The sequence below is a fragment of the Suillus plorans genome (genome assembly GCF_016647745.1).
Source record: "Suillus plorans strain S12 chromosome Unknown HD556scaffold_111, whole genome shotgun sequence".
NCBI lineage: Eukaryota > Fungi > Basidiomycota > Agaricomycetes > Boletales > Suillaceae > Suillus > Suillus plorans.
This window is the reverse complement of record NW_024537495.1, coordinates 61,226-81,343: the sequence shown is the minus strand read 5'-3', so window position 1 is coordinate 81,343 and position 20,118 is coordinate 61,226. Positions and strand designations below refer to the sequence as shown.

The 20,118-nt window shown below is 48.2% G+C and overlaps 7 protein-coding genes across 7 annotated transcripts; 2 read left to right on the top strand and 5 right to left on the bottom strand.

Moving 5' to 3' along the window:
- Window positions 1-72: 72 nt before the first annotated feature.
- Window positions 73-1,703, bottom strand: HD556DRAFT_1422464 (DUF706-domain-containing protein). Its single transcript, XM_041304525.1, has 7 exons — window positions 1,463-1,703; window positions 1,277-1,408; window positions 1,095-1,219; window positions 887-1,039; window positions 665-826; window positions 532-611; window positions 73-478 (listed from the first exon to the last, which is right to left on the bottom strand). The coding sequence occupies exons 1-7, from the start codon at window positions 1,530-1,532 to the stop codon at window positions 292-294; spliced, it is 909 nt and encodes a 302-aa protein (XP_041152908.1). The 5' UTR covers window positions 1,533-1,703; the 3' UTR covers window positions 73-291.
- A 1,206-nt stretch (window positions 1,704-2,909) lies between these two features.
- HD556DRAFT_1422460 (NADP-dependent oxidoreductase domain-containing protein) lies at window positions 2,910-4,822 on the bottom strand. The gene is made up of 8 exons (XM_041304524.1): window positions 4,396-4,822; window positions 4,259-4,343; window positions 4,134-4,203; window positions 3,989-4,079; window positions 3,695-3,930; window positions 3,458-3,644; window positions 3,228-3,395; window positions 2,910-3,176 (listed from the first exon to the last, which is right to left on the bottom strand). Exons 1-8 carry the CDS (start codon window positions 4,451-4,453, stop codon window positions 3,133-3,135), a joined length of 939 nt encoding a protein of 312 aa, XP_041152907.1. The 5' UTR covers window positions 4,454-4,822; the 3' UTR covers window positions 2,910-3,132.
- Window positions 4,823-5,620: 798 nt separating this feature from the next.
- On the top strand, window positions 5,621-11,945 carry HD556DRAFT_1540079 (uncharacterized protein; the record flags this gene model as incomplete). The annotated part of the gene is made up of 14 exons (XM_041309734.1): window positions 5,621-5,822; window positions 5,866-5,925; window positions 5,993-6,091; window positions 6,146-6,315; window positions 6,362-6,520; window positions 6,583-7,683; window positions 7,738-8,434; window positions 8,485-8,842; window positions 8,895-8,984; window positions 9,036-9,648; window positions 9,704-10,146; window positions 10,195-10,235; window positions 10,288-10,367; window positions 10,416-11,945. 14 exons carry the CDS (start codon window positions 5,621-5,623, stop codon window positions 11,787-11,789), a joined length of 5,487 nt encoding a protein of 1,828 aa, XP_041152906.1. The 3' UTR covers window positions 11,790-11,945.
- An 84-nt stretch (window positions 11,946-12,029) lies between these two features.
- On the bottom strand, window positions 12,030-12,305 carry HD556DRAFT_1249909 (uncharacterized protein; the record flags this gene model as incomplete). Its single annotated transcript, XM_041298883.1, has 1 exon — window positions 12,030-12,305. One exon carries the CDS (start codon window positions 12,303-12,305, stop codon window positions 12,030-12,032), a length of 276 nt encoding a protein of 91 aa, XP_041152905.1.
- A 618-nt stretch (window positions 12,306-12,923) lies between these two features.
- On the top strand, window positions 12,924-14,882 carry HD556DRAFT_1422448 (NADP-dependent oxidoreductase domain-containing protein). The gene is made up of 8 exons (XM_041304523.1): window positions 12,924-13,311; window positions 13,365-13,455; window positions 13,511-13,580; window positions 13,635-13,725; window positions 13,794-14,029; window positions 14,081-14,267; window positions 14,330-14,497; window positions 14,550-14,882. The coding sequence occupies exons 1-8, from the start codon at window positions 13,254-13,256 to the stop codon at window positions 14,591-14,593; spliced, it is 945 nt and encodes a 314-aa protein (XP_041152904.1). The 5' UTR covers window positions 12,924-13,253; the 3' UTR covers window positions 14,594-14,882.
- A 55-nt stretch (window positions 14,883-14,937) lies between these two features.
- Window positions 14,938-17,227, bottom strand: HD556DRAFT_1531595 (uncharacterized protein). The gene is made up of 6 exons (XM_041309501.1): window positions 16,806-17,227; window positions 16,394-16,748; window positions 16,326-16,340; window positions 16,158-16,273; window positions 15,322-16,103; window positions 14,938-15,275 (listed from the first exon to the last, which is right to left on the bottom strand). The coding sequence occupies exons 1-6, from the start codon at window positions 17,035-17,037 to the stop codon at window positions 15,114-15,116; spliced, it is 1,662 nt and encodes a 553-aa protein (XP_041152903.1). The 5' UTR covers window positions 17,038-17,227; the 3' UTR covers window positions 14,938-15,113.
- Window positions 17,228-17,508: 281 nt separating this feature from the next.
- HD556DRAFT_1531594 (uncharacterized protein) lies at window positions 17,509-19,780 on the bottom strand. The gene is made up of 6 exons (XM_041309500.1): window positions 19,326-19,780; window positions 18,913-19,267; window positions 18,845-18,859; window positions 18,677-18,792; window positions 17,841-18,622; window positions 17,509-17,791 (listed from the first exon to the last, which is right to left on the bottom strand). The coding sequence occupies exons 1-6, from the start codon at window positions 19,549-19,551 to the stop codon at window positions 17,627-17,629; spliced, it is 1,659 nt and encodes a 552-aa protein (XP_041152902.1). The 5' UTR covers window positions 19,552-19,780; the 3' UTR covers window positions 17,509-17,626.
- Between the last annotated feature and the right edge of the window lie 338 nt (window positions 19,781-20,118).

Below are 20,118 nucleotides of genomic sequence, written 5' to 3'. Positions count from 1 at the left end.
GCACGTTGGTCATTGGAGCCAAATCTTATCATATCTTTGATCAAAGCAAACTTCAAAGTTCACACTATTCTGTTGGCAATATTAATAATGCAGTAAATTATTTCAATACTTAAAGCTTCTATACGGACATAAGGATACTGTCGCAATAAAGTAAATGGAAAAACTAGGGACACAAACTTTGAAAGAAATACACAATTAAGCTGCACGGTTTCCACCCTCCACAGGAGGCTGGATCTATACCAGGCGGTGACCTATGATTTTAGAATAAAGGTGTGCGCGCATCTATCGCATCTACCAGTCAATCTCAGAAGGGAAGAATTTAGCAATGAGGTCTTGGTAGTATGGGCGAAGTTTTTCAATATCGCAAGGCTCGTCACACTTCGAGTAGAGATCGTAAGGGTTGAAGGCGCGAGCGGCCTCAAGAGCTGCGTGATCTTTCTCGTTCATGAGGTGGGTGTAAGCTCCTTCACGGTGCCATCTGGATAGACATTGTAAAAATTCGGTGGGCTATGCCGAGTGGGAGAGGCTTACGGATAAAAGCTGTGATATCTTATCATAGCAAGGCCTTCTGCAGGGAGGGAGCTCTGATCCTTAACGACATTGTAGAGATACTGTGAGAAGTTTGATAAGCACAGAAGAATGCTATACGTAGACAGAAATATACCTCGTCGTGACCCCAAGACACCATAACATTATCAAGGCCGCAATTAGGCTCATAAATTCCATACTTGGTAGAATAAACGGCGTCGTGGAAGTCTGGGTTGCCGGCGAAGGTACCAGGGTATATGTTTTTATCGGAGAAAGCACAGCCGACGACGAAGGTATCCTTGCGTCAAGAAGCATATCAGTATGCAGGTTGTTACGAGTACCAGGTAAAGGAACTTACACCGACAACGTCCCACTGGCCTTCGCTGCCAAATAGGTACAACAGTTTACCAAGGTCGTGGATCAAACCGGTAACTTGCATCCATTCAGGCTTGCCATCGTGTCGGATGGCCTCGGCAGTCTGGAGTAAATGCTCGATTTGCGAAAGCTCAGTCTAAATATGTATTGCAAGTCAGCAAAGGAAAGTCGCAAGCCAACAAATTACTGACGTCTGGATCCGAGTCGTCCACAAGCGTGTTGAGCATTTCCATAGCTTGCCAGATACCCATGCGAGCGCGTTTCCGGCTCTTGAATTCCGTGCGGGCCTTGATGTTGAAAGCTACGGTTTGTTTTTCTACGTGACAGTGTCAGTACCACATTGCGAATTAGTAGATTGAATGGATAAACAAACCGTGTTGCTCCTTGTAAAAATTCTTGACGCGATCGCAGGCCGTTTCATACTGCCGGAAGGTCGTCTTGTCTTTGGTGGAATCGAACTCAGACTGAGAGTCCCAGATTTGATTTTGGACCTTTAAAGCATTTACTGCAGAGAGACGGTAAGTCACATAACGAAGGTGGTGGAGCAGCAAGTACACACCTTCATCGACTGCGTCAGAAATAGCATCAAGCTCATGTCCGGCATGGGTGTTAACGACAACAGCAGGCATGTTTAGAGGCAGTAGCGAAATGAGGATTTTGGGAGAGGAGCAGGAGGGTTATTGGGAATGAGAGTCAAGGCAGGCTGCCTTATATACGAATCCGACCATCGCGAACACCAACAGAACCTGAAACTGCCCTGCACCGATTCACCTACGTGTGTTTCCGCAAAATTGATGACGATAATTTGAAAGATTGACAACTTCCCTATTAGTATGTGGGTCCCTTATTTCAAATTAGTGCCGCGGAGCCTTTTCGCAACCACGCCGACCACGTGTCTCTTGCGTGGCTCCGATACTTTCTCGGAGCTAGCGGAACTTGGTCTGGCCGACAACCGTAGCAGACACGAGTATTGCATAGTTGGTGACCAGGTCATACATCGTGCTCAACGTTAACTACATAGTACTGTGATACTGCCATCGTCGGCCGAGCATCTAGTAACACGTCCTGACTCGCCGTCAAGGTTTGCACAGGATCTGGATTTACTTGGTCTAGTAACTTGTTCTAACTCTCGTTCGCTTCCGTGATCCAATATTGACAACGGCAACCTGATCTCACTCGCCGCTGGTGTGACAAAACATTCCGGACCATCGCGCAAGAACAAAGACACCGACAGCTGAATTTTTTCTCTTGGTGCAGCCCTTACTCAGGTTCACATAATTCCTGAGCCCATCGGAACATAACAACTTGGCGTTGCGCAAAGCACGGTAAAAGTCGGACAGACCCATGGGCTTATGGCAGAACCTGCCGTCGGTGCTCGTATCAGATAGCTCCCGACAATGAATTGTTGATCAGCTTTTCCCAGCTCTCACTCACTTACTGTAATTAAGCTTGGCCATCCTACTACTCTTTAGGTATCCTTCGAGATTTTATTTTGCTGGCTGGGGCGAATTGAGAAAATTCCAACACCTCTCAACCTATTTGCGTCGACATAGAAATCTGCTCTAATGTACATGTGATAGGTCTTTCTGTTACCCGTGGCTCGTCAGGCCAACCGTTGCCCCATGGACTCCGATATATTTATGGTCACTCAGGCCTGCACGATCATCCCAGTATAGGTGATGGGTCAAGTTTACGAGCTGAGCACCTCTCCTTCAGGTCATACTTAATGATGGTCGTTTTCTTTGTGCTGGCACTTGCGCAATCACAACATATAAATCACTCATCGTCCTGAGACAAGTGATGAGCTGTCATCTCTATCCCGCGGACGATTGGCCATAGCCTCAAGGAGCACTTTCTGTCTTGCAGAGTGGCAGTACGCGTGCACGCTTGTTTACAATAGCCACCGCTAAAATCCTTCCTCCGACCCGAAAATTCTACCGCGCGCGGCGTACCAAGACTAGCTGTGTCACAGGTCTACCGGCCTACACCCTCATATGAATGGAGGCACTTGCTTACTCCTGATTCGTGACATTTCATTGTACGGTCGCATTGCATATGTATCATGTGTTTACTAGGCCGTCGGCCAATCAATGGTGTGACAAGGCATTCATGAAATACATGCAGCTCTACTGATGCGGACGGTTTCATGTCTGCCTCAGATGCTACAGTCGTGCACTCCAATTTACTTACTATCAATCATATACACCAATGAATGACTGCGCCTATTGCTCACTTTGTTTGAGCAGGCCAATTATCAAAGCCGAGGTCAATACCTGGATAGCACATTTCAGTACCAACCCTTCGCAGCTAGTATTAACACTCACCCCAGGGAGGCATGATGAAACGCTTCTGCTTGCCACCCGCAGCTACACCGTCAAGGACTTTGATGTCCTCTGGTGTCAGCACACTGTATGCCTTTAGCGCACCGGTCAAGTTAGACTCGATACGGGATGGTGTCACTGATTTGGGAAGGACAATGATATCCTTCGCCACTGCGATGAGACACATCAACTGCAGATCTTTTGCACAGAACGAATGACAAGCATTAACGCACGCAGGTAGCCGAGAAGGACATCGGACGTGCTCTTGAGGCCATGCTTCTTTGCGATCTCTGTGGCAGACTCATCGGTCAACAGTGGAGAATTGGTCGAACCAAGGGGCGAGTACGCCTGTGGAACAATCTTCTTCGACTTCAAGTAATCAAGAAGTTCGAGCTGCGGATTGTACAGATGAATTTCAAGCTACATGTTTCAATGGTCAGTTTTGAATGGTGACATTACGTCGAACACACCTGATTAACAGCCGGTATGATCTCAGCTGTCGGCAAAATCTTATCGAGTACCGTCTGGGAGAAGTTTGATGCGCCGATTGACTTGACTTTACCCTTCTTTACCATGGCCTCCATACCCTTCCATGTATCCCTGATGTCCCAGGATTCATCAATGTCACGGTTTCCGTTCGGGCGCATCGGCATGACAGGGTGATTTCCGTTCGGGTTCATCGCGACAGGCCAGTGCACAAGGTAAACTGATAATTAAGAACTGTCAGTGTCAATCAGACAAGGCCAGAGAAATGCAGATCTCACGGTCAAGATATGTTGTTCCCAAGTTTGCCAGTGTCTGGTCAAGGCATTCCTCAACACGTTTATGGTATGTGCCCCAAAGCTTGCTGGTGATCTATCAATACCCAGGTGAACAGGGTAACGAATCCGTGAGATATGTCATACGCACAAACACTTCCTCCCGCGGAACGCCCGATGCACGCAGGCCCTCTCCGACTTCCTTCTCGTTCCCGTACGCCCTTTAGTGTGAAGCGTTCGTTATGATTATTTCACGATCAACCAACATTTTCCTACCAAGCACAGTCGATATGTCTATAGCCTGCCTTCAGCGCATGTTCGACAGCGCGGGCAACTTCATTGGGTTTCGATTGCCATGTTCCTGTTCAGTTTGTCAGTAAGTCGTTAACCCTGAACTGAGTTCGTGAGCTCACCCAGCCCGATGGCAGGGATGATCTGGCCGTTATTAAGGGTGGTGAAATGAGATGCCATAGGTATAACCAAAGACAGGTTGAGGTTAACGACACGATGTTATCTCCCTGTGCTGACTCTGACTCTGACTCTGACCTGCACGAGATCATCGTTGACATCGTGAGATTTCATCGGAATCAGCCTCAACCACAGCTGACAGTATTTGTTCACGCGGTGCCCAGAGATAACGGATCTACGTGGTTTTGAAAAATGTTCTGCCAGGTCTCGGGCGCCACGAGTAAATGTGATATAGTACTTTGCAATGTGCATCATGGTGCGGTCGATGATCCAAGCGTTACGCGTTAGTTCCGGCTGCTGCCAGCTGCAGTGCGGACGGTCCGGCTGATGCCGTACACGTATTGTACTATTGAATATTAGAGGTTGACGCGGACGTGTGACAGTTCAGACTCTTTTGCTTCTAGCCGTTATTACATACTAGTCCGATGACTCAATCATCTACTATAGTAGCGCCAGGGTCTGGAACTTTGTCTACTAGTCTTTTCATTTCCAGTGGGTACTTCCATTTCACTCTTTCTGACTCGATTTTCTGATACCCACAATCAGCGACGGTGCGGTCAACTCGAGCGGCCAGGCCTAAACTTAGCCTTCTCCATGATCGCAGTGACCGAAGATCACTGATGGTGCCACATATCGTCGATAATTTAGTCATTCGCGTCATCATTCTCAATCACTGCCCCAGCTTTCGGCGAGACTTGGGGCTTAGCTTGAAGCTTGAACGTTTGTCTCGTGAGTAGTAATGACCATACATGTCAGCCTAGCGACCAACTCACGTTTGTTATCGATGGAGAATCATCGGAGATGCATGTGCGAACTTGAACTTCGAAGATATCATTTGATATTGCCCAACTTCTTAATACCCTGCTTGCAAAGTTCTCTTGCCATCGATAAGCACTATGAACTCAACCAAGAATTCAGCGGTTCGAGAACGTTCTCAATGGCTGAGTCACCCCAATTTACATAAAGCTTCCTTCTGTATTGGGCGAGCAAGCGCCGCCCTATACTAGTCTTAGATCTCAGCCTCGTGCCGTATCATTGATCTCCCCAGTGGTTGCGCCTCGAGGTGATTATCCTGGCCATCTCCACTTCCGGAAGCCGACTTGTCTGCCCTAGACAGACCATTAAAAAACTGCAGATCGCTTGGATCCCACTCACGCTACCATCCGCACTATGGATTTCGAGGAGTTTGAAGTTGATATCGAGCGAGCCATCGAGAACTCCGATCTATCAAAATCATGCACTATTACAGAAACTTTGGACTGGGTCGATTCAACGTGGTATGCGCCTGAAAGTAGGAATGCTCGCTGGATGGACCTAATCGGCGACTATGCCGGTGCAGAACCTTTCGTCATAGATGGTACTCGTTTGATTTGTTAGTCGTCTAACCTTCACGTTGATGCTGATCTACATCCCAGGTCATTCTTTACTCCAAGTTGTGCTTGATGATCGTCTGCTCGCACTAGCGAAGGATGACGGTATGTTATTGTGGTCTAGTGCAGATAGTTTTTATCTGACATGACTCGGGCGATGGCACTGTTGAAGATCCATCATTTCAAATCATTCATGCGATCTATTTACTAGAACACATACTACAGAACTTTCGAAATCGCTCAGCGAACTTCGATATCGTTTTCTTTGATGGTGAGGCCACTTCTCCACCTCACCATCTCAGTCTATCTTACTGATACGTCTTAGTCAACCGACACCTAGTACTGCGAGCGGGCGAGTCGGAATTTATTGTTGCATCTCGAGCCCTAGCCAGAAGACTCCTATATAAGCACCTCCAGTCGCTGGATTCGGTGAATACCTTCACTTTTACGAGTCTCTCCGACAAAAATTGGCTCGACTATCGTGTTCAAGTGAAGGTAGAAATTTGTCTCACAATGATAATTTTTTCTCACTCCCATATAGCCAATGTTTGTCATGGTCAATGATGGCGGTACACTGAAGGAAGGAGTCGGACAATTCGCTGCCCATCAAATACTCACTCAACGATTATTTATCTTCGATTTACTGGCTAGTGGCTTGGCAATGGCGCCGCTCCAGGGTGCTGATTTCAAGGACACCAAGGTCACACCGCGTCTTCCTCCTCCCTGTTCGATTTTCTTACCTGATTGTTGGTCATGCTATAGATCTTGACGTTCATTTTTGAATCAAAGCTTCGCTCAAGCCGTGGAGGGCATTTCCCCAATGCTGTTTTATCCGCGGGCGTCGCTGCCAGGGACATTCTTACTAGTCACGAACAAGGGCCATTCGATCAAGTCCGCAGCTGCGTTCTTGGTGAAGCATCAGTATCCCCATCTTTCTTCGACCTCTGCGCGACTCTGAAGGATGTTGGATTGTCATATCTTTCAACATTCAAGAGCGACACTCAGCCGTTGCTACTTGCTGTTTTTATCATCCATGTCATTCTTCTCAAGAATGTCTCCGTTCAGGATCGAGCGCGGCGCCTGCCGCCAATGAAACCTGACCTTTTCACTTCATTGACGAAATCCTTCCTACCTCATATCCTTCGAGCGACAGAAGCAGTCATTGTAGCAAACGATGCATCCCTCGACATTGATATTCGTGTATTCCTTTGTATCTTGCGCTATCTTTCCGAGCATCCAGCTCAATCGTTGACGGAGGTCCTGGGACCGAATGTGGTCAAAGATGCAGACAATATCTTTTCTGAGTTGAAGCTCCCGCATCTTGACTTTTCGCATTTGAGCATATCTTTCCTTCCTGAAGACTTGTATGAGATACCAATTCCCCTCAAGCTCCTTCCGTTTTCCAACCCAGTGTTCGACGAGGAGCTTTCTGCCGTCCGCATTGTTACGGAGGGTATTACGGAGGGTGTCACACGCCCCAATCCCGTAGATCCTGTGGCTTCTGGTGGAGAAGAGTCTGACGAGTGGGATGATAGCAGCACTAGTGACGAGTCCGCTGTTGTCCTCCCATCCGCTCGTTCCTCTCAAAATAAAACATCAAAAGAGGATACACACTTTTTTGACACGCAGCATTGGCACAACAATAAAAAAGCCATTCTACCCAAGCCCCTCGGAGGAGAGGCTACAGCACCGATGACTGAATGGCAGCGTAATCGGCAGCGTACTTGGAAGCTTCGTTCGGACCAGCGCTTTATGAAGACCTTGCATGACCAAGCTAGCACCCTTACAGGGGCGTTAGGAGCTGTCCTCGAACAAGTGAAAATACCATCTGTAGCGTCCCTTGCGAATCAGCGTAACGTGAAGGTCGGTACTCAGGCATAGTAACTCTTACTTCTGTCGCTTATCATAAACCCCCAGCCAAAAGTTGTTCACGTTCGTTCGTCAGGCAAAAGTACCAGCAAGCTATCAAAAGCCGATGCCATCCGCGAACAGAATATTGCCAAAAAGGAATCTAAACAAGTATCTGAGTCTGCAGCATGGATCGCGTCCCGCATTCAAGAGATGGAAACCCTGGATGGCGCTGGTCTCGAAAAGTGTCTGCAAGTTCTTGCCCGCAATCCGCGAACTAAGGAGGCATCCGTAGGCGCGGAACTTCGGGTCTATCGTATGCACCGTCTGCTCCGAGAGTGGATCCAGTCCGCTAATCCAGACTCTTCGGCGACTCGTGACAAATATTCCCTGTTGCTCATGCGTCTCGTCAAGGCAGTTTGGGAGATCGGCTTTAGCACAAAAGAGATGGTTAATGCAATCACAAGCGTGTTAATTACCCTCGGCTTCAGCGACTACATCGATGGTCTCGTGGTCTCAGGTTCAGCTGATGACAGGCCGCTAACTTTTCGCTTCGTCAAGCTGGTCAAGTCCAAAACTAAGACCGCGGTCTATGACTTTATGCGAATCCAAGAGCACCCTATTATTTGGCAACTCCGGCTATTTGGGGAATTCATGGATAGAAGTATGGACAGTCAGGCTGACGCAAGAGTGACCTTCAAGCCAGATGCGTGGCAACGCGAGGTGCTTGACGCTGTCGACCAAAATATGTCTCTTCTCGTCGTAGGTTAGTGATGCTTTGTTTCGGAGGTAGAACAACCACTCAGTTATTTATAGCTCCTACCAGTGCGGGGAAGACCTTCATTTCGTATTACGCTATGGAGAAGATTCTCCGAGGGTCTGATGACGGGATACTCGTTTATATTGCACCGACAAAAGCCCTTGTCGCTCAGGTTGCAGCCGAGATTTATGCTAGGTTTAGCAAGGATCTTAATGGTCGTGAGTACTCATGTGCTCATATTCAACAAGTGATCATCACTGATTCAATTACAGGGAGCTGCTGGGCCATTCATTCCCGTGATTACCGGGTCCACGATCCGCAGAACTGCCAAATCCTTGTCACCGTCCCTGAAATGTTGGCGATCATGCTCTTATCTCCTCCACTCGCCAAGATATGGACCCCCCGACTCAAATAGTATGAATGTCAGTTTGATGCATATGTATTTCCCTCTCACATCCTACCGCAGTGTCGTCCTTGACGAGATTCACACAATCGGCCAGCAGGAGGGCGGAGCTGTTTGGGAACAGATTCTGCTTCTGTGCCCTTGTCCTATCATGTACGTCACTTTTGCATTCAACTGTTGATGTACTAATTCCTGCATGAATAGAGGTCTGTCTGCCACAGTTGGAGCACCAGAAAAGTTCAACGAATGGCTCGAGAGCGTTCAGAAAGCGGGTGGGTTCCAGCACAAGTTCGTGCATTATCCCTATCGATACTCGCACTTGAGAAAGTTCTACTACAACATCCATGAGAAGCCGAGAGATGCCTTCCAAGGCCTTTCAACGTACAAGACTACAGAAAGGATGCGATTTCTGCATCCGCTGTCCATTCTTTCGTCCAGTGCACGTTCTCTCCCCTCCGATCTTGCATTGGAAGCAGTGGATACATTGCATTTATATCATGCTCTAAGTATGTGCAAAGCCCTCCAGCCCTCCATTCTCGCTGCCCTCGATCCTGCGGTATTTTTTTCGTCTAGCAAACTGCTTCAGCAGAAGGACGTAATCCAATACGAAGAGGCTCTAAAACAGCACCTCGTCCCGTTGTTGTCCTCCTTCGATTCGCAAGACTCCGGGACGCCGTTGTCGCGCGTCATTATCCAGCTCCAAGATGATGATTTATCTCGTATCCCAGACAGAGTGTTGAACTCTGCACCTAGTCGTGTTGTATCTAGTGACAATATCATTCATCTAGTCGCCGATCTTCACGCACAGGGGGACCTCGTGAGTACCCGACGCACTGTCTTTCTCTATGTTCATGAGATCCTTATTTATTTAGCCCGGTATATTCTTCTCATTCGATCGAACCGATTGCGAATATATGGCCAAAATTTTGAACAGGGTGCTTGAGATCAAGGAAGACAAATGGCGCAAAACTAGTCCGGAATGGAAACGCAAAATGGCACAATATGAAGCATACCTTCAGAACGCAAAAGAGCGGGAACGCCAAGCTGCACGAGCATCGAAACATAAGGCCGATGAAGAGGATAAGCGTGCTGACACGAGTGAATGGCAAGCATCCTTCAGACCTGATGATCCCCTGCCAGACTTCTCGTTCGCTGGTCAAAATACTTCGTACACTGCATCGGAACTTGACGAAGATATCACTCATCTTGGGTGGCGGACTCCCCCTATACCTGAATGGGCATTGAAATGCTTGAGACGTGGGATCGCTGTTCACCATGCTGGTATGAACAAAGGGTATCGTGCTATCGTTGAGAGGTAAGTTTTCTTTTCCAACGTAGCACCGCTGTCTGACGGCAGATCAAGTCTCTTTCGCCGTGGCTTCGTGCGCGTGATTTTCGCAACGAGTAAGCGTTCCATTATTTCCGTAGGGCTGCTAACCTCAGGCTCCATTTACAGGTACTCTTGCCTTAGGTATCAACGCTCCGACCAAAACTTCGATTTTCTGTGGCGACTCACCCTTCCTCACTGCACTCATGGTTCGTTTCCCATCATCTCACATATTCGTCATTAATTGATGACCTTAGTATCGACAATGTGCGGGACGCGCTGGACGGCGAGGATATGACACCCTCGGTAAAGTCGTTTTCTATGCTCTTCCAATGAGCAAGGTACAGAGACTAGTGCTTTCAAAACTGCCGTCCCTCTCTGCCAGTTTCCCTGTAACATCAACTCTCGTCGTGCGCCTGTTCAATCTGTTGGAGGGTTCCAATTACTCCACAATTGCTGTCGCTGCTGTGCAGCGGCTTTTCCGCCTCCCACAAATCAGTTTTGACTCTGAAGAAGGAAGATACCAGCTTTTGCACCATCTACGTTTCTCGATCGACTACTTGCGTCGTGCTCGTCTACTCGACGAGCAAGGGAAGCCGCTCAATCTTTTTGGAATAGCCGCACGCCTGTATTACACGGAGCCTAGCAACTTCGCCCTAGTTGCTTTGCTTCGCAGCGGCGTGATCCATAAGATTTGTGCGCAGTCTGACCTGAAGCTTGCGAAGCGCGACTTCATCCTGTTGATGGCTCACCTCTTTGGACGGCGGTACCTGCCTCCTGCTTGCATGAAAGAGGAGTACATCACGAAGGTGGTGAAGAAGTCGCCATCAATGGTCGTACTGCCACCACTGTCTAAGATAGCTCGTGACGTGCTCATAGACCAAGAGCGCGAAATCCTCCAGATTTTCACCGGATATGCCCTTACCTACGGAACTCAGCACCAAAAGGACCTTGAGCCCGATCATATTCTACCTCTTAGCAAAAGGGATATATCGGGTATTGCGGAAGATGAACCATCGCTCATTTGCCACCATCTTCATCATACCGCGATCCGCGTTGTCGCACGGTCGCTCTTTGTGGCTAACTCGGGTCACGATGATCACTTCAGCAGTGTTCGCGACCTCGCTCAAACGGCTCGACGTGGACTCAATCTGAACGAACACACCATCCCATCGTTCGAAGGTATCACCGGGAGAACCAACCAAGATGATAGACAGCACACGCTGAACGCATACCTCCTTGACTTCTACATGCACGGACAGGTGGCGGCTCTTGCCGCTGCGAACGCAATCAGGCGGGGTGACGTTTGGTATGTATTGGAGGAATTTGATCTCACGCTAATGACTGTGCGTGGGGTACTTGAGCAACTCCTTCAAAAGGGGTCCGTTGGCGGAAAAGATGCGACACCAGGGAATGCAGACCTTGATGAGGAGGCGGACAGTGGATATGCATCCCTTGAACCAGTCCAGTGGGAGGATGAAGAAGAGGAGGCGTCTGGGAAGCAGGGGCAGGGAGGGTGGGAATCAACGCAGCGACCGCCAGGAGTGTCGGGTGCGGACTGGAGAGTTTTCGAAGTGGTCAACGGTGCGCTCGAGGAGTTCCATGAAAAGTTCAAGGCTATGTGGGCCTAAATGTGTGCGAGTTCATACTTCATTGCTCAAACTTGTGCATAAATCGACCATTCTGCTGCCACTGTTAGCGTACACCTAGTACACCTCAGCGTTCTTTCACAAATAAATGTGCAAATATACTACAGTCATCGAACTGAACACTCGTTGAACTACTACTGAGATACTTTAATCAAGCACACCCTTGAACGCCATGAAGGTTTCCTCTCGAACGTTTTCATTTTATTTTTATTTTATCCTTGTTTATTGTCCTGTGGGGCGGGGCCCTATGGTAGACACTACGCACAGTATTTCTCTCCAACGATACTGAATAAAATTTGATGAAAGGACGCGTTCAAAATCGAGCAGCATCTCCAAACGAATGTTCTCTCCATAGCCCCTGCTACCACCTTCGACATTATCTCTGAATACTCCCATCCCAAGGCTTCCCAAGACGATATTTTTACTCCCCTGCTGCTCGAATAGGAAAAGGATAATTTGTCTGTGGAGGCAACATTCACTGCTGCACTCGTGAGTCATACGGCGATACCCAATCCTTTGCATCATTTCGCATCACCACAGCCGAAGGGGTGTAGATGAATGCATATGGAAGCCGCCTTTCTTGTCGCGGCAATGGAGGTTCTAGAAATACTGAGCAGTGTCTGTCATGAAAAAGGGTAGAGTGTAGATGGACCAAACAATGGTTTCCTCTTGAGCTGCGAGACCGATCAAAAATCCTCCTCCCAGAGAAGTCGCATCTCGAGAATTCGGTACGCCCGGCACACTCACGCCCCCAGAATTCGAGTTTGATAAAATATCATGCAGAGGTGGCATGTCACCTCGGAGAATCGGCATCTCCAGGACAGAGATTTTGCATCTATGAGCGGAGGAAGGGCAGCACTAGTCGATGGTTTAGTCGACCAGGTACTAGAAGAATGGGAGTTTGGGCGAGTGTGATCCTTCGTGAAGTTGAATTTGGAGGTAATGTTGTATGCCACACAACCAGGAGCCCACCAGCACGGACAAACCCATTTTGTGCAATACAGGGCATCTTCAAGAGACGAGTCTATCCCACGATTCGTTGTCTGGTTTGTGCGTCACGTGACATGACAGCGAATGTTGAATATCAAATATTACAAAGCGCGCAGCGCGCTTTGTCAGTCTCCGATCTCCGAGTTGTCGGTGCTCTCTAATTGCTCTCTAATCCAACACCTTCACGATACGCTTGCCTCGCCGAAGTGTTTTCACCTTACCATATGCTCACCACGCTCGTTCCGGCCTAGTCAAGTATTCGAAAACGTATATATATCATGTACACTCATATCTACAGCAAATCTTACAGTGAGATCCCCGCTCCAAGAACGATCGAAAGCTCCTCCAAAAGTCCTCATCTCTAGTCCTAGTCCTATTCCTCTTCGTGTCACCTACTAACACGTCTCATTTCTATCCCATTTTGTACCGTTGTCAGCTTAAGGTCTCTAGTTACCCATGTTGTCTCATCTCATCGCCCTTCACAATGGGCAAACTGTCCCTGCTATCGGACTCGGTGAGCTCTTTAACATGGTTGAAGATGAGATGTCGGACTGAATAACGGCCCAGGAACATGGCAATCAGAACCCAATACCAGTGAAATCACTTGCGCTGTGGAACATGGGCTCAAGGTGGGCTATAGACACATTGATTGCGCTTTGTAGGAACCATTTTTTTGATTGCAAAATAAATCTGATGACCACATTGCATGGAAGGTTTTATGGGAATGAGAAGGAAATCGGTGACGGTGTGCGTGCATCGGGCATCCCGCGAGAGGAAGTGTTCGTGCGTATAACATATTTCATGGATTCGTTACCCTGTTCATCTGGGTATTCACAGATCACCAGCAAGCTTTGGGGCACATACCATAGGCGTGTTGAGGAATGCCTCGACTTGACACTCGCAAAGTTGGGAACAACGTATCTTGACCGTAGGATCTGCATTTATCCAAGTACAAGCCCGACTTTTTTGACTGACACGAACCGTCTCATTTATTAGTTTACCTTATCCACTGGCCTGTTCCGCTGAACCCGAACGGGAGTGACCCACTCGTACCGATACTCCCCAACGGAAACATTGACCTCGATGAATCACGGGACATCAGGGACACATGGAAGGCTATGGAGGCCATGGTGAAGAAAGGTAAAGTTAAGGCAATCGGCACTTCAAACTTCTCCGAGATGATGTTCGAGAAGATTTTGCCGACAGCTGAAATCATACCGGCTGTTAATCAGGCATGTTCGACGCAACGACGCCCGTTCCAAACTAACCATTGAAATTTATAGCTTGAGCTTCACCTGTACAATCCGCAGCTGAAGCTGTTGGACTACTTGAAGTCGAAGAAAATTGTTCCACAAGCATACTCTCCCCTTGGTTCGACCGGCGCTCCGCTGTTGACCGATGAGTCTGCCACAGAGATCGCAAAGAAGCGTAACCTCAAGAGCACGTCCGATGTCCTTCTCGGCTACCTGCGTGCGTTCATGCCTGTCATTCTCCCCGCGCAAGAGAGTGGTAGCTGACGGATTTGAATGCAGTGAAAAAGGACATAGTTATCATTCCCAAATCAATGTCGCCATCCCGTATCGAATCTAACTTGACTGGCGCACTAGAGGCATACAATTTGTTGACGCCAGAGGATATCAAAATTCTTGACGGTGTTGCTGCAGGTGGCAAGCAGAACCGTTTTATCATGCCTCACTGGGGTGAGCGCTGGTAATAGCTGCGAAGGTGATTACACTGACATATACTATTTAGGTATTGACATTGGTTTCGATAATTGGCCCGCTTCGACGACGTAAGGGGTGAGCTCAGATCCATTTGGTGTACATCAAAGTAGGTAAATTGTAGGTATGATTGTAGAATCTGAGGCTCCAGATATATGAGCTGTTCGCACAATAGGATTATGTTTACTTGATACTGTAAATTTTCTCAGAATTTACCGGCCGATGCGAGGAGCATGACACCACGAGGGTGCAGGTCGGGGGACGACGTGCGCGGGTGACCTGACAGCTGAGCCAAGGTAAAAATGTCAAGTTCGCAACCAGGAATCGTAGTTCCCGAGCCATGTAATCGATCCACTACTCTGAATTCGTCCGTGTTTACTTCAAATATGCAAGCTTCCAGTGCGTATCAATAACTAACACCAGTCGCAAGGAGTCACGTATTTGGCTGAGGGGATGGCAACGCTAGATAATACCATATCCTTCGTTAGAATACATGTGTCGCGCGTGGCGCTCTTAAACTCTACTGCAATGATTTTACAAGGACTATGACAAAAGACGTGTATATGTCAGTAATAATGCATGTGAATTGTATATCTCAAAAATTATATGGCTCCCGCCGTCTGATGCACTTTGGTTGTGGTCTCTTCCATTCCCCTTTGTTTGGGTCTGGCCATAAGGAAGCACTGTTCCACGGGACTGGTGGTTCTCCAGGAGTCGGCAAAAACCCAAAGGGCCAAGTAGGCAAGTAGCACATCTCCTACACGACGAGGTCAGTCATTTCCTAAACAATTTGACTTGATTACCTCAAAATCACAGGCCGGTCGGCACGTCACCCACACGCTCCAGTCCAACCAGGAGATCAACTGTGTCAAATCCTCCTTCCATTCACCCATGAGGGCATGTATGTGATCGGCTTCAGGGCGTTGTTCCGGAGGATAAAAGGGGTCGACCCCAATAATCATTCCAGAAGCCCACATCTTCGTGGCGACGCGGCAGATTTCATGCGTAGTTTCCTGCACCGCCTGCAGAAGCAAACGTTCAGAGAGCATCAATGTCGTTCCCCGAGCAACTATGGAGGCCGTGTGCGATGTAGCACACTCCCGAAAAACTGGCGCAGCCCACAAATTTGTCGTGTTGGCAGTGACGGAGGTATTGGGAGGTAGAGCTGAAAACAAAGTGTAGGGCAAAAGCACGGTGCGCAGTCGTCTCTGAATTTGTTGTGCATGGTCAAAGATCGACCTATCGTCTAGCGTCATGTTCAACAGGTACTGCATAAAGTCCAGGCGGCTGGCATATCGATCAACCACCACCCGCAAGACCGTTTTCCAGTCAATGCCGCTGGTTGTCACGGGTGATCGTGTTAACACTTGATCTAGCCTGTCTTGAACACGTTTTATATCCTCCGATGATATTCCTTCCACTCGATGATCCCACCGCTCCAAGCCTACACGGCGCGGCACTAAAGAGGGAACAAGAGCGGTGTCGTAGAAAGAGACGAGCCCAGAAAAATCAAGGATAATTCGGGTCTCTCCTGGATAATTTGCGCGCCATGAAGCAGAATGCATTATAGCAAAAACATGATGCACTAATGTCCGAGAACAAATCAGACCTACGTCAGGACATGGACATGGTCGCTCACTGGTAGTGGGGTCCTCTGGCATAGCCGTAGGCGAGCGCTTGCGGTAGCGAGTGCTCTCCATATTCAGGAACGAAACGACCTCCATGTGAGAGGTAAAGTCACAGATCATGATCTCACTATGACCATCGTTAAAAACATATCCTCAAGGAACTGTGTATGGGTCCGCACAAATTCACTTCCATCCTATAACTCGCAAATCAGCGTAGGGCATTGACACATCTCAAAATCCAACGAACCTCACAAAGCCATTCAGGCCATACTTTTGACCCCATTTACATAGATATTTAATGCGCTGCTCTTCATTCCACACCCACTCGGGTTTCATTTTCGACCATGCCACGAGATCTTGAGTGTCCATGGTGCCCTCAAGGAGTTTCGCAGCGCTGCTTCCGTCAAAATAGAGCACTTTCATCGGTCGAGTGACTGCAAGGGTGAGGTGCCAGCACCCTGTTTCAATTGGCCCTTTGCAGAACACTAGGGAGTGGTCTGGTTCTACAGCTACCCAATCTAAAGCGGTCGGCATATGGGGACCGCTGGCTCCATGATAGAGGAGAGTGCCCACGGGAACAGTCCCTGGGACTATTGTATGACCTGCAGAAGTAAATGATGAGTCGTGACATTTGCGTGGTATTCGGTAGTTTCAAATACCAATACGATAACGTGTGTTTGCCCAGTGTTGAAGCAGAGAATTTGCCGTGTCGAACACCAGATGTCCTGTCGCGTTCACTGCAGGCGCTTTATCAAGATCCCATTGTCCAAGATCATTTTCGACCGGGTAAAAGGATGGAGGCGTATGGCTCAACAGAGGTGTCTGTACAGTCAAAACCCGTTCAAAGGCAAGAAAAAGCCAAATAGATACGGCTTTCCTTGCAGCCAGCATTTCGACAAAGGGTCAAGGGCCTTTGTAAGTTTAGTTATCCACAGCGATGTCTGATTGAAATGCACCGCCACTTTTGTGTGGGACAGTGGGGGAAAGTTACCATTAATCTTCTGTGGGGGCCACATTATGTCCTTTTGCTTGGGCGCATGCCGGACTCCAAGGGGCAAGACGACCGGGAGCGAGGTAATAGGTATGCCCGTGTCACGTGAGCTTTATTCGGTATATTGGATGTTTACATAAACAAATTTGTATTCCATTTTGCTTGGTCGAGAACTAGCTAGTATTTGGTTTTCGTGGTCTTATGATCAATTTCAGTGCGCTCTTGAGCCTCTTCGAAAGTATCACTCAGCTTCAACTATGTTAGGTATTCCCCGTATGAAAGCTCAAAAATATGTTTTGATTCAGCGTTCATCTCCATTTTTTGAGGAGCATGTTATTTTCATTGGCTGTCTGCCTAATGCAGAGTTTGTTGTGTGGTCCATACGTGACGCGCGCGGCGCGCTTAACTCGTAAAATTATTGCTGTGGTTACAAGGACTATGTACAAAAGACGTGTATATGTCAGTAATAATGCATGTGAATTCTATATCCTAAAAATTATATGGCTCCCGCCGTCTGATGCACTTTGGTTGGGGTCTCTTCCATTCCCCTTTGTGTGGGTCTGGCCATAAGGAAGCACTGTCCCATTGGGTTCGATATGGTTCGCCGGGAGCCGGGGGAAACCCAAAGGGCCAGGTGGGCAAGTAGCACATCTCCTACACAACGATGTCAGTCATTTTGTGAACAACTTGACTTGATTACTACCTCAGAACTACAGGCCGGTCGGCACTTCACCCACACGCTCCAGTCTAACCAGGAGATCAACTGTGTCAAATCCTCCTTCCATTCGCCCATGAGGTCATGTATGTGATCGGCTTCAGGGCGTTGTTCCGGAGGATAAAAGGGGTCGACCCCAATAATTATTCCAGAAGCCCACATCTTCGTGGCGACGCGGCATATTTCATGCGTAGTTTCCCGCATTGCCTGCAGAAGCAAACGTTCAGAGGGCATCAATGTCGTTCCCCGAGCAACTATGGAGGCCGTGTGCGATGTAGCACACTCTCGAAAAACTGGCGCAGCCCACAAATTTGTCGTGTTGGCAGTGACGGAGGTATTGGGAGGTAGAGCTGAAAACACAGTGTAAGGCAAAAGCACGGTGCGCAGTCGTCTCTGAATTTGTTGTGCATGGTCAAAGATCGACCCGTCGTCCAGCGTCATGTTCAACAGGTACTGCATAAAGTCCAGGCGGCTGGAATATCGATCAACCACCACCCGCAAGACCGTTTTCCAGTCAATGCTGCTGGTTGTCACGGATGATCGTGTTAATACTTGATCTAGCCTGTCTCGGACGTGTTCTATATCCTCCGATGATATTCCTCCCACCCGATGATCCCACCGCTCCAAGCCTACACGGCGCGGCACCAAGGAAGGAACAAGATCGGTGTCGTAGAAAGAGACGAGCCCAGAAAAATCAAGGATAATTCGGGTCTCTCCTGGATAATTTGCGCGCCATGAAGCAGAATGCATTAATTCAAAAATATAATGCACTGATGTCCGAGAACAAATCAGACCTATGTCAGAACATGGATATGGTCGCTCACCGGTAGTAGGGTCCTCCGGCAAATCCGTAGGCGGGCCACCGCCGATGCGAGTGCTCTCGAGATTCAAGAACGAAACGACCTCCATGTGAGAGGTAAAGTCACAGATCATGATTTCACTATGACCGTCGTTAATAACATATCATCAAGGAATTATATATGGGTCCGCACAAATTCACTTCCATCCTGTAACTCACAAATCAGCATAGGGCATTGATGCATCTCAAAATACAACAAACCTCACAAAACCGTCCAGGCCGTATTTCTGACCCCATCTACACAGATCCTTAATGCGCTGCTCTTCATTCCACACCCATTCGGGTTTCATGTTCGACCATGCCACGAGATCTTGAGTGTCCATGGTGCCCTCGGGGAGGTTCGCAGCGCTGCTTCCGTCGAAATAGAGCACTTTCATCGGTCGAGTGACTGTAAGGGTGAGGTGCCAGCACCCTGCTTCTATCGACCCTTTGCAGAACGCTATGGAGTGATCTGGCTCTACAGCCACCCAATCTAAAGTGGTCGGCATATGGGGACCGCTGGCTCCATGATAGAGGAGAGTGCCCACGGGAACAGTCCCTGGGACTATTGTATGACCTGCAGAACGTAAATGATGAGTCGTGACATTTGCGTGGCATTCAGTAATTTCAGATACCAATACGATAACGCGTGTTTGCCCAGTGTTGAAGCAGAGAATTTGCCGTGTCGAACACCAGATGTCCTGTCGCGTTCACTGCAGGCGCTTTATCAAGGTCCCATTGATCATTTTCGATCGGGTAAAAGGATGGAGGCGTATGACTCAACAGAGGTATCTGTGCAGTCAAAACTCGTTCAAAGGCAAGAAAAAGCCAAACAGATACGGCTTTCCTTGCAGCCAGCATTTCGACAAAGGGTCAAGGGCCTTCGTTATATACTGGACCACAGCGCCAACCTCCAGTGGTTGAAATGCACCGCCACTTCTTGTTGTGTGGGGCGATGAAGGAAAATTACCAATGCCGTGGGGGTATGTAAGTCCTTTTCCTGCTTTGGGCGCATCCCCGACTCCAAGCTAGCGCTGAGGGCTTTGTTACATAACTCCGGACTCATCTTCGTGCCCATGAGCGCTTGAGCCTCATTCGGTATCGTTTTTGTTACATAAACAAATTCATGTAATACTCCCATGTTTGCACAGAATGCATGATTTGGTTGAGAATTTGATTTTCGTGGTCTTATGATGAATTTCGGTGCTCTCTTGATCAAGCCTCTTTAAAAGTATCACCCAGCTTCAACTATGTTTAACGCAGTTAGGTATTCCCCGTATCAAAGCTTGCAAACATGTTTCGATTCAGCGTTCATCTCCATTTTTTGAGGAGCATGTTATTTTCCTTGACTGTCTGCCCAATGCAGAGTTTGTTGTGTGGTACATACGTGGCGCGCTCAACTCCACTGCAATGATGTTACAAAGACTA